At 41.0% G+C, this 13122-nt stretch overlaps 1 protein-coding gene across 2 annotated transcripts in view; it reads left to right on the forward strand.

Moving 5' to 3' along the window:
• The window catches only part of lrrk2 (leucine-rich repeat kinase 2), a 43300-nt gene that overhangs the window by 12658 nt on the left and 17520 nt on the right, over nt 1-13122 (forward strand). For both annotated transcript variants that reach the window (XM_044124483.1, XM_044124484.1), the window contains 20 exons: nt 816-943; nt 1059-1203; nt 1529-1668; nt 3827-3952; nt 4473-4643; nt 4747-5008; nt 5135-5323; nt 5893-6008; nt 6131-6200; nt 6371-6567; nt 6666-6916; nt 7420-7568; nt 8402-8495; nt 8588-8774; nt 8860-9041; nt 10052-10266; nt 11387-11514; nt 11603-11821; nt 12510-12711; nt 12896-12984. In XM_044124483.1, the coding sequence (XP_043980418.1) occupies nt 816-943; nt 1059-1203; nt 1529-1668; nt 3827-3952; nt 4473-4643; nt 4747-5008; nt 5135-5323; nt 5893-6008; nt 6131-6200; nt 6371-6567; nt 6666-6916; nt 7420-7568; nt 8402-8495; nt 8588-8774; nt 8860-9041; nt 10052-10266; nt 11387-11514; nt 11603-11821; nt 12510-12711; nt 12896-12984 (3260 nt within the window). The remainder of the gene's footprint in view (nt 1-815; nt 944-1058; nt 1204-1528; nt 1669-3826; nt 3953-4472; nt 4644-4746; nt 5009-5134; nt 5324-5892; nt 6009-6130; nt 6201-6370; nt 6568-6665; nt 6917-7419; nt 7569-8401; nt 8496-8587; nt 8775-8859; nt 9042-10051; nt 10267-11386; nt 11515-11602; nt 11822-12509; nt 12712-12895; nt 12985-13122) is intronic.

Genomic DNA, 13122 nt, shown 5'->3' on the forward strand with positions numbered 1-13122 from the left:
GTTGTTTTCAGACCAATTTTCAAGACCAATGCAAGTTCACGCTCTCAAAGAACTTAAATGAGCCAGCTGTAATAAAACATGACAATAAAATGACTAATTTAACAGGAACTGTTGCCCGTCCCAAAACAACTGTATTGCTGTTGTAGTATAAAACAAAGCAATGAAATATTTAAAATTAGATTTTAAAAAAAGAGCAAATACAGTAATTGAAATTACTGAATTCTGAAATGACAACCACACAATCCATATAAATGGCAATGATTTATTTTTTTGTCCATGTGTGGAAGGATAGATTGTAAGACACACTTTTATATGGAGCAGATTACGTTTTGTTTTCTTGATTTCTACAATTTTGTATACAGCATACCTTAACTACAATTCTGAAAGTTGTATTTCATGAAAATGGTCTTAATATAGTCCAAAGACCCGACATAAACATGGACCAGGATCAGGTCACTCAGTCTTAAGAGGGTATAATTAATGTGTGATATGTTGCGCTCTTGAAAACTGCTTTATGCTTTCATTTTTCTGCAAACAAGACAAAAGACGTCTCTGTACACGTTTCTGATGCTGTAAAAGCATCAGAAATTTGCTTTTCCAGCATGTTCTCTGTTTGGAGGAGGAATGCAAAGCTGATTGAGTGCTGCGGCTTTGTTTTTCTCTGCCTCTGCTTAAGAAAGTCATCCACAGTGCTGGTTTAGGTTTAGATTAGTCATTGAGCACACTGAGGTTTTTTTTTTCCTCAGTCTGACTTTGTATGTTTTCTTGCCTTCATTTTGTATGAACGTGTTTCCTTACTGTGTGGTAATTCCCAGACAGGAGTTTAAGGGAGAATGGTTCCTCCATCGCGGATCCCGACATGGCCGACGTGTCGCTGAGAGTCCTGAAGAACCAGTGTGTGGTGGAAGGGGCTCACACACTCTACCTGGAAGCCCTCAACAGGGTGTGCAGCATAATTCTCTCTCAATATTCTCAGGATATTCTCAATATTTTTTACTTTTTTAAATCAAGCATTTACTTGTTACTTGGAATAAATATTTATTTCTTTGTGTATGTAGTTTATCAGCAGACCCGTCATACAGCAGTGCGGCCTAAAGGTGCTATCATCCCTGGCTGATTGCTCAGGTGCAGTGGACCTGTTGTGCCAGCAGGGGGCGATAGACACCGTACTTCATACACTACATGCCTTCCCAGAGGATCGAGGTATATCATTGCCTTTGACAGAAATCAGTCAGAATGAACTAAAACAAACTTTTGTCATGGTTTCGTTCTCACTAAAACCAGGAAGATCGAGCACATAGCACCAGTTTTAAAGTCCTTACACTGGCTCCATGTAGCTCAAAGAATAGACTTTAAAATACTGTTGTTCAGTTTTTCAGCATGCTACATGGTAGTGAAATCCAGTGTCTGGTCAACAACCAGTCTCTATGCTCTTCATTAATTCTGTTTATGAAGCCTTCCAACTAGGAGAGGATAAACTAAAGGAAGCTGTTAAAAGATGAAATCTGATGTTTCCAATTCCTCCCAGAGATACACTATTGGGGTCTGACCCTGCTTAACTACCTTGTGACGAAGAAGAAGCTCTCCAGGATGATCGTACCAGTCCTGGCTTTCGTTGTGGTCGCCTCCCTAAGTCGGTACAAAGAAGATTCTGAGATTGTGCTGAAGGTGAGCCATTTAGATCAATAGACATCATGTTAATTAGCTGTCTGGTGATTGAAACTCTCAAATAAAATCCACAATAGGTCATAAGTAATTCTTTATGCTTCTCCTCAGACAAAAAAGTTTTCCTAAAAGAGGAAAACTTTTTTGCAATATCTCTTGTCAACAATGTGTTGAAGCTACTTTCCAGATTGTGTGTTTCATCTTCTTGTTTTAGAACCAGCTTGTAGTTTTTGCCCATTTTCAGGAGCTGCGTTTCCATTCACCATATAATTGCTCAAACTGGAATTACGAAATTAAGTTTGCTTCATGGGAACATGGTGATGGAGGAAGAAAAAGCTTTGATAAAAGGTTCTTGCACTTTTCCTTTATTTAACCAGGTAAATCCCATTGAGATCTGGATCTCATTTTCAAGAGGGCAGAAATCTGCAATACACAACAACCTGGTTACAAAATAAAACAAATTAATACATATGCACAAGTGTAAAACAATAGAAAACAATTTAAAAGCAGTGACACTGTTTAATAGATAATAATAGATAATAGAACCGCTCAAAATAAATCCAATGAAATCAGTTCTGACATCTTGAGTTCAGACTGGAGCTGATTCCAGGCTGAAGGAGCCAAAACACTGAATGCTTTCTTCTCCTTCTCAGTTCGAACATGTGGAACTTGCAAAAGAAAAATGTCATTTGAGTGTAAAGAATGGGAAATAACAGATCTATGCAAGAGAGAGCTTAAGTATGCTGGAGCCAAGCCGGTTAGAGATTTAATAAATCAGGATCTTCAGGTGATTGTTTCTCTGTACGCTTAAAGGAGGCAATTCAACTTTTACATACAACTCAAAATGATGTATAAAACCTTAAAGCACAATAATACACAGTATTCAATGATTGAAGACATTTGGTCGAAGCATTCATATATAAAACATTTCCATAATCCAGAAGTGGCAGGAATGTTGCTGCTACCAAATTACTTCTAGCTTTGAGAAGCCAATTTATTGGATTTACGGAAACTAGCCTGTATCACAAAACCATAGGCCCCGCCCTGCCCGTCAGCTGGTCCCCTCAGACGTTTACACAGGCTGCACGCAACTCTGACAATCCATGACTGACATCTCTCTGTGTTTATATGCAGACAGAGGTACAGATAAAACTTACAGCACTAATATCTGGACTAAATCTAAGGCTCCAGATCATAACAGTCACCCAAAGGTTTACGCACATGCGGCAGCTTCGGGTCGGGTTGGGATCAGGAACCGGTCTGACACCTGAAAAAAAGGCTTTGGATCCGAACCAATTCTGCCTAAAAATTAAATGAGATTTCAGTATTTGTCACCATTTACAAAACTGTGACGGTGTTTCCTTTCTAATGGCGTTGGGATGGAAAAAAAGAAGAAGAAAGACATCGGGTCCGTTCTAAGATCGGTCATTTGGATCGTGCCACAGCTTTTTACCTTGTGCACGGTTCTGGCGGGTCGCCGGTTTATGAGCTTTTTGTGTGTGTGTTTGGCAGGCAAGTCAATGAAAATACAACAATTGTGAAAAAGCACAGTTGGCTGAACAATAGCTGACTATCGACATGAGCTGAATGTCAACAAAGATTTGCATACATTTGTAATGGAAACGCAGTTACTCACAGTCTTAGGGTGATGCTGACAAAAAAAAGCGAACTCTGGTCCACCTACAAACCTAAGGCTCGGGTTGGTTGAGGTGAACTCTGATGAGGTCCTAATGCATGTGTGAAAGGAGACCGCACCAAAAGCAGGAAGCAAACTGTGGCACAGGGCATTCTGGGTAAATGCAACCAAAACAAACGCACAAGTCTGGCATTAGCAGGAAAAATGGCTCGTCATCTTTTCCCAAAGCGAAATCCTACAGCCGCTAAAATCTGACACCACTCCAATTTTGTTTACATTTCGAGAAGAAGGAAGTAGCGCTCACTGACTTCTTCAGAGGTTTTTTGTGTCATTTCCTTCAGTGGTTCAGGGTGCAGCGCCATCACTGGTAAGGAGGGGGAACAAACGGTTTGGCTTGTTTGACACAGTTCATGGTGGAAGCCAACTGCACCAGCTAGAAATGTAACAAATGTTATTATTTTAGTCTACTGGACTAGCTTATCTCATGTGAAAACACCCTCAGTGTTTTAAATGTGGATCTTCCAGTGTTTTCTGGTGGCCCTGAGGATGTTGGACGCCTGCTCGGGGGCAGCAGCTGAACTGCAGAGAGAAGACTTCGACAGGCAGCTCTTCCAGCACCTTATCCAGGAGAGGGATCAGAGTGTCAGCCCAGTAAGTTTATGTTCAGCTATATTTTGAGTGCAGTGTCTTAGTTTTTGGGGTTTTTTTTCACACCTGAGGTATTGAGTACATTCAAACAAATTTTGGTTCATTTCACAATTAGTGTGGCTTGTTTGTGTTAAACCAATCACATTATTGCAGTACTACGTTAAGAGATCACCTACTCCAAATGGTGTCTGTACGGTTCCAAACAAACTTCAGAGCAGTTTGTTTAGAGTTTGAACGTGAACCAATGCCAATCCAAATTTTAGCAGTAGTTTGCGTGCTTCCTCATGAAATTTTTACTCAAAATCTTATCCTCCTTCTTTTTGCTTCCGTGCAGCAGGTTGTTGTGTTTCTCGTAAATCAAGTGAATGCTGCAAGCTTGATCCAAACGCCTTCCCGTAGGCAGTAGAATTGTGAGGTGCCGTTTTAGAGTAAACCCTCTATCTCTTCCGCAATGCCATAAAACCCTATGTAACTGAAACAAGTTCCTTCTTCTACCCATGACTGTCTCTTCTTCTGCCACTAGCTGCGGAAAGCTGTGTGTCTGGCTTTGTCCAAGATGTGGAGCGACTCGGAGCTACACTACAGCATGCTAGAAAAAGCCTGCATGGACGGCAACACGCTGATGGCAGAGTGCCTCATTGAGCTGGGCGCCGACATCAACAGGAAGGCAAAAACAGAGTCTCTCATCTATCAGGTTAGTCCCTAAAAATGTTAGTTCAAAACCGTTTTTCCGTAGGTCCAGGTCAGTTTTGATAGATTTGATATGCGGTGATGATGCTGTTCTGTGAATTTTTAAGGTGTGTGAGAAAGGAGGTCCTCTGGAGCTGGTGGAGCTCCTGCTGAGCAGAGGTGCTCCGGAGCAGCAACTCCGCAGAGCTCTAGCTGTGAGCGTGAAGAGGGCCGACGGGCCCATCGTCATCCTGCTGCTCAGCCGGCTCGGTCTGGACTTCAACAACAGCGCCCTCTGTCTGGGAGGCTTCCGACTCGGCAGATTGGACGCCGCTTGGCTGAGCCCCCTGCTGGCAGAACGGAGCAGGGGATACAGTCTGCGCTACAGCAGTGAGAAGCATTCGCAGATTCGGTCTTAATAGTGCTTCCTGTTATCTCACAGCTTTGGAAAAATGATTATGTTGTTGAAATTAGCAGCACAGCTTCTATCTGATTGTGCTGTTGTCACTCTTAAAGGTAAAGGTGTGAGTTTGGCCAGGTACATTCAATCCCTGCAGAGATCCAAGAGCGTCGGCGGTTTTTCCAGACCCATGTCAGACCAGTGTCTGACTTCCGGCTACATTTCAGACGAGAGCGATGACTCCAGCTTCAGCGCCGTGTCAGTGGATGACAGCTTGTTTATGAATGACGAAATAGAGAGTGATGGTAAATTCCTTTTGCTTCTGCTTAGTTGTTTCTCTATATCACATAAAGATAACTCGAGTAAATACAAAAAGCTGTTTTTAAATTATGTTTGTAATTTCTTAAGAGGAAAACAAAGACCTATCCAAGCTAAACTGACGATTCCTGAAAAGTCTTTGCCCCTAAATATAATTACTGGTTTTACCATTAATGGAAGTGAGTCTTTTATGTTGCTATGAAGGAATATTGGCCAAGTCTTTATTGCAAAATTGTTTTTAAACGGACATATTTGAGGGTTTATAAGAAGTGGCGACCTGAGAAAAATTTCAAATGGCTGGCCAAATAAAAATATGTTTTATATTATATTATTGTGTGTGCGTATATATATATATTGAAGCTATAAATGGGAGGACAGGCTTTTTCTATTTGTCTAATATTAACATTTGTTTGATAATCTGAAACACCATAGTGCACCAAAGACGAGAAACAAAATAATCCTGCATATTTGTCCATTTCACCGTTGGGTATGAATGGAAACTGTTTGTGTTGATTTTGCTCAATTCTTTCTTTCTTTTGTTCCTTAATTGGTTTAGGAAGTGATTCCGTGTCGGGGACTCTGTCTCCAAAGTCAAAAAACAGCTCCGTTGAGGAGCTGAGGGGAGACTCCTTCAAAAGGAAGCAGGGACGTCACAGGCACTCCAGTTCAGAGGTCGGCCCTGGGAATTAACGCTTATTCTTTCTCACTCGTTACAGTTCAGTTTCCCTGCTTGCTTTACTTTCTGCAGTGTCGGATTCAGGGTCTCCTTTTCCATCTGTTTGATAAATATGCAGAGTCCTCAACCTGAAAATGAAAATAATGAATCGATTAATAGAAGATACATACGGAGAAACTCTAAGCAGGGTAAGTCTGTCCAGAGGAAAAAAAGAAAGAAGGTTCTAGCAAATGATATATTGTTTTGAGTTAACAATTAATCGATTACTAAAATTAGTTGATGATTATCTCAACAATTGATTAATCACAATTAATGATTTCAACCCTTGTGTAATTATGTTCTGGTTCGCCGTCCTCAGTGCTGGGCTCTGGTGAGAACTCCGCTGCTCTTTTCAAAGAAAAGGAGAGGATCCGCCTGCTGGACCTGTCAGGGAACGAGTTGGACTCCCTGTCCTGTTTCCTTGACGATGCTGTTGTCCAGCAGCAGCTGTGGCACGTCCATCGCCTGGACCTGAGCAGCAACGTTCTGCTCGAGTTCCCCTCTGCCATCTGCCAGGTAACGCATTTCCGCCAAATATTATAATTGGGTCATATAACAGAGGAGAATTTGACTCTTGGCGCTCGTTTCTCGTTTTGGTTTCTGTTTTGGCGCAGAGTTTGAAGAGTCTGACCCGTCTGGACCTGCAGGGTAACCAGCTTCGGTCTTTGCCAGATGATCTGCTGGCTCTGCCCTCACTGAGCACGCTCAACGTCTCCCGTAACTGCATCGGCCCCGTGCTGACCTTCGACCCCACTGTCACCTGCCCCTCACTGAGGCAGCTCAATCTGTCATTCAATAAAATCACCACATTCCCCTATGAGCTGGGCCAGACCATGGGGAAGCTGGAGGAGCTGTTTATGGACGGGTAAGCTGTCTGGAAAACCGGTCATTTTATAGAGTTCAAAACCAAAATACTTATTATATTTCAAACATTTAGTAAGGTGGAGTCAGATTTCTTTTTACCATAACTTTATGGAGTTATGGTAAAAACTTTTAAATTCCCTTTTAAATTCAAAAGGGACAAAGGTGTTTTATCCTTAAATGTTTTCTATAATTGGTATTGATTGTGTCTTTTTAACTCTTTTGTTTTAACGTTTTAACAGTTTTCAATTAATTTAGTCAACTTGTTTTTAGGATTTATTTTGTCTTACTTGTTCAGCACTTTGTTTCAGCTGTAGCGGTGTTAAAATGCACTACAAATAAAGTTGATGATGAGGATATTTTATCAAACGTTTTCTTTTGCACTTTTGGCAAAAAATAACTTAAGCACAGCTGTTGTGGAGAGAAAAAAATACACTCACAATTTTGGCTATTATTTAAGGAAGGTGATTATATGGAAACATGCTTTTCTTTTCATTTGTTTTCCAGTAACGGTTTAACTGAGCTGTGCTCGGCTCTCTATCTCCCGGAAGTCAAGCTGCTGGATGTGAGCAAGAATAATGTGGAGAATATTTCTCCTGACTTTCTGACCACCTGCCCTAAACTGGAAACTTTGAATGCTTCAAACAACAAAATATGTAAGCACCAAAGTGAGATGGATATTTTTTTTTTGCACTGCCAAGAATGACGTGATACTTTTTGTTAACGTAGACAGACACTGAACTGATTTTAGCAAAAATTATGTGAAGGTGCGATCAAGAATACGGTGAAGTACAGTATGTTTTATTCAGTTAGCTATTCAAGCAGGAACCAGATCTGTAGAAATCTGTATTTTTGTAGAAATTCAGATGAAGTCGTATTTCTACAGGAAACCTTTCCAAGTAGGCAAACCATTAAAGTGAGGAACTAGATGTTTGACATTAAGCTAAATTGTTATTTGCACTAACCCCAAAGCACTAATTGTAAACATTAGTTTCGCTAACGCTAAAGCAATACACCAACAAGGTATTTAGTAGAAGCTAATACAAAAATGCTAACTTCAATTAAAATTTTATATGGTCTTGAAAGAATACAACCCTTGAGCACCAATTTAATTTTAACATCATAATTTGCATGTACTATTTATTTGTTTAAATATTGTCCTCTACTGTCTGTGTTTTTGCCCCTGTGTGTTTCTTGTTTGAAATAGTTATTTGGAAAACTAGAGAGGAGAGAAAACAGAATTGTTAAAAGTCTTCACTCATTTCAAAATAAGAGCATGAATGTAAACGTTTAACTACTTGAAGAAGCTTTTTAAGTCAATAATCACAGCTTCAACACAGATGTCAAACTTTATTCAAGACATTTTCTGACAAGTGAAGATATTTTTTGAGGGTCTGGGTTTAAATCCCTTAGTTATTCAGTTGCATTCGCTTTACATTCATGTTATGCGATATGAATAAATCAGAAGGTGTTACCTATGCCTGTCCAGGTTCCCTTTCCCAGCTGCCAGCCAAGGTCACAACATTGAAATTGGCCAACAACAAGTTCACTCGCGTTCCCGAGGCCATACTGAATCTACCAAAGTACGCCCTGGAAAATAAAACGACATCTTTTCATGTCTCATAGTCAGATGAGCGGATTGTGCAATATGTAAGGCCTCTTTCTCTCTGTCCAGTTTACGTTCAGTGGACTTGAGGACCAACAGCATCGACGTTCTGCCTGGTCCGGCCTGCTGGGTGTCCCACAACATCCGGGAGCTGATGTTCAGTCAGAACAGCATTGAAGGTTTGGATCTGAGTGGACCGATCTACAGATGGGCCCGACTGGAGAAGCTCCATCTGAGTGACAACCAGCTTAAAGAGGTGAAGCTGCAGAAATGAAGAATGTTTGTGGCAGATTCCAGAACAGGAGAACATTGTTTGAACACTTGGTGTTGTCTTCTTGCAGATCCCGCCGCAGATCGGCACGTTGGAAGGCCTGAACTCTCTGGATGTGAGTCGGAACGCCAGACTGCGGTCGTTCCCGGATGAAATGGGAAAGCTGGGCAGACTGTGGGACCTGCCTCTGGATGGCCTTAGACTGGACCTGGATCTGAAACTTATTGGCAACAAGACCAAAGACATAGTCAGGTCAGCAGCGTTCTTATTTCTAAATATAAACTTCACTTACACCAGTTGTGTCCAAAGTGTGTCCTGGAGGGCCGGCGTCCTGCATGTTTTAGTTCTCTCTCTGGTTTAACGCACCTGGATCAGTTGATGGCTCATTAGAGGCCTAAGAAGAACATTGACATGCTGAGGAGTTTGTTACTATCACCAGGGAGAGAACTAAAACACGGAGGATGATGCCAGCCCTCAAGGACCCACTTTGGGCACCGCTGCCTTACACTGCAAGTACTAGTTATAAGTGACTTAATCTGCTAGTGGAACAAGGTATTTTTCTCATATTAGAAGCCAAGTTCCACTGGTGGATTATTTCACTTACAACTACTGTAGTACTTTTCATCATTATTACGGAACTATTGTCTTAAAGAGGCACTATTATGCATTATAAGAGGTCTTTCATAGCACAGTCAAATAACTATGTTACCATCAGTTTTAAAAAATACTATAACAAATATGACTTTAAAGAAATTTGACTTTGTAATTTAACGCCTTGAAATTGGAAATCCGTCTTTATTTATTTATTTTTTTTATAACACTTGCTTTTTCTGAAGCTCTGCTTTCAGGAGGTCACCACAACATGGCTCTTCTATTAACCCTTTAACAATGTTTTTACCAGCATAACACTCAGAAGTAGCTTGTATAATAAGCAGCTGTGCAGTTCCATCAGGTGTTTGCTAATTGCTGGTGGCTAATCTGAAGAAGCTGAGTGGAAGAGGGCAGATCTAATGAGTGCAGCTCCAAGGAGGCGGGGCAAACTCCATGTTTACTTTGAAGAGGGACTAACTTTATAACATGATGTAAAGCTCAAAAGCATTGATTTCATATAACATTGCCTCTTTAAAACAAGCCGTTATGCTGAAAAGCTAATAGTAAGTTAGTTTTGTCTTATTTGAAGTGTACAAAGATATTTGCACCTTGTGTTCTTGTTGTGTACTTAGTCACTTTCAGAAAATCAAGTAGTCTGTCCCGTTTCCCAGGTTCCTGCAGCAGCGCCTGAAGAAGGCCGTGCCGTACCACCGCATGAAGCTCATCGTGGTGGGGACCACCAGCTGCGGGAAGACCACCCTTGTCAGGCAGCTGATGAAGATGAAGCGGTCCCAGCTGAACTCGGGGCAGAGCTCTGTGGACGTTTTCGACTGGACCGTCAAGGAACGGGACAAGAAAATGTTGCTGAACGTCTGGGACTTCTCAGGTTGGCTCACATCGCAAACGTGACTCAGGAAATATGTGTGGGCAAAAAACGGTGGAAGTGCTGCCTGTCTAACATGCTGGATGGGGAAAAAACATATAAAGGTGCAGTAACCTGAATCCAATAAGTGTGCTTACTCACATATTTTCTAAAATGGATCAAAAATCGAGTGAAACAGTTAGTTTTCTTGGGAATATAACATAAAACTTATAATGAATCTAACTTAAAGTACAGTTCAGCTGTCCTGGAAGGACTTTTGTGACATCGGCTCATTTGCATCATCCAGCTGACACCATAGTTTGCAGAGAAGTTACAAAAAAATCACATATTAAGATATAACAGGAACACTGAAGGAACTTCTGGTGTTTCTGTACTGTTTTTTTTTTTTTTTGTGACAACAATGTCTTGTTTTCTTTTTGAGACAAGAGATTTTCTTGAAGACGGAGACAATCTGTTGTCTCCGTCAATCTATTATCTCCATCTTCAGAGGAAGAAGAGAAGACTCTTCTTCTTCTGGGCTAATAAGAAGAGTCAGACAGAATCCTTTTCTTCCTGAAAAAGCCTGTGGTATAGGAAAAACATGAGAAAACATCTTTTGGTCTAATGAAAGCAAGCTAATATTTTTTGGCTGCACAAAAAGCCTAAAACAAAGAAAGGAAAAAAACATGTTGGTGCTGTGGAGCCATCAAGGCGTGGGATTGCTTTGACATCAGATGGAATTGGGTTTTTGTTAAGGTGAATGAAATAATGAAAAGTTTCACAGGCCAGTCAGTTTTGACCCCAAATCTTCACTTTCAGGTTAAACAGAGTTTTAGTTTTTTACCATCTCTTGGAGCCTGAGAACTCACTCAAAATCAAGAATGGAATAATTTCACCTCTGCAAAATGGAATGGACAATATTCCCAAGTAAAAATGTGGGAAGGTGACTCTTACAAAAGAAGGCAAAATTCTTAAACTCAGTCAAAGTCCTTATATTAGCATAAGGGCATGCTATTGCACCTTTTTCAGCCACATTAAAATGTTTATTCATGGTTTCGTGTTTTCATTTCACAAAAACTTGCCATTTTACCACAAGTAAAAGGAGTTTAGAAGCACTTCAGTTCTAATCCTGTTTGCTCCACAGGTGGAGAGGAGCTCACCGGCTCTCACCCTCTTTTCCTCACATCCAGAGCGCTCTATCTGGTCGTCTTCGACCTCAGTAAGGAACCCAGTCAGGTGGACGCTCTTAAGCCCTGGCTCTTCAACATTAAAGTGAGCCACACACTAAACAAACAATACATTTAATTTTATCACATTTTCCCCAACACATCCATTTGTTATTTTGTTTTTTTGTCCTCAGGCAGTGGCTCCGCTGTCTCCAGTCATCCTTGTTGGAACCCACACCGATGTGAGTGAGGAGCTGCAGATCCAGTCGTGCCTGAGTAAAATCAGAGAGGAGCTGCTGAGCCATCAGGGCTTCCCGGCCATCAGAGACTGTCACCTGGTCTCGCTCTGCGAGGACTCGGACTCCATCGCCAAACTCCGCAGGGCGGTCATCAGAGAGGTCACCAACTTCAAGGTAAATGCAAAGAAACCAGAAACTGGGCATCTGACTAGCCACCCCACTACTTACATTGTTATGTAAAATCAACTTTTTTGAGCTGTACATCATTTAATATGAAATAAAATTATATCACATTTGTAGAGCGCTTTTAAAAAAAAGTTGTATTAACTCTAGTGGCCTTTATTTGAGAGCACACACAGGAAAATGATTAATGAGAGAGGGGGAAGACATGCGGCAAAGGTCACCAGGTCGGGATTCGAACTTGTGATGTTCAGGTTGAGGACTAAGGCCTCAATACATGGGTTTTGCTTTACCCCTATTCCACCTCAGTACCTCATATAGCAATTTTAATAGTTTTTATAATGTTATTTCCTCATCAAAAACATATCTGGAGTGTTGCTTTGATTCTTTCATGCATTTTTGAAAATTCCTTTAATCTCCCATGGCAACCATTCAGCTGTACAAAACACCTGGATGGACCTAGCCCCGCCTTCAAGATCCTCCTCTAGTTGCAGTTTCCAAGCTTTCGCCTGGCTTAAGCTAAGAAGACATATATTTAAATAAATTTAGTCATATTTTATATATATAATTTTTATATCAACTGGAGGCAACATAATTAATTGATTGTGCTATAAAGTGGCAAAATATGCCTGAAAAACACATAATACTGCCCCTTTAACACACACCTCATCTGTTTGTCCAGATCCAAGGCCAGCAGGTCATGGGTCAGCTGGTGCCAGACTGCTACGTGGAGCTGGAGCGCAGAATTCTCCAAGAGAGGAGCAGAGTCCCGCCAGAGTTTCCCATCCTCAGGCACGACAAGCTTCTGCAGCTTATCCAGGAGAGTCAGCTGCAGCTGGAGGAAGCCGAACTCCCCCACGCCATCCATTTCCTCAGTGAAGTGGGTGAGTTAAGAACTGGACTTTATTTCTGACACTAACACTAGTTTCCAACATATAATGACAATGTCTAAAATCAGTTTAAATCCCGTGTTCTTGTTGAGGTAAAATTAGTTTTTGTACAGCAATATTTTGTGTTTTTAATATTTAAGCCCTCCCTCTAACAGCTTGTAATTTATTTTAATCTAAGGAATTTTATTACACTTTGACGACCCTGCTCTCCAACTTCAAGAACTTTACTTTATTGACCCACAGTGGTTGTGTAACATTCTGACTCAGGTAAGCATGTGAAGTACATAATTTTTCCCCCTCTGTACATTATGACACTGAAACCATCCTTTATCAACAGGAAGCACACAGTATTATGTGGTATATAGATTGGGATTAATTAATATTTTACTCAGAGCCCCCAATCTT

The sequence above is a fragment of the Gambusia affinis genome, linkage group LG08, assembly GCF_019740435.1.
Source record: "Gambusia affinis linkage group LG08, SWU_Gaff_1.0, whole genome shotgun sequence".
NCBI classification, from domain to species: Eukaryota; Metazoa; Chordata; class Actinopteri; order Cyprinodontiformes; family Poeciliidae; genus Gambusia; species Gambusia affinis.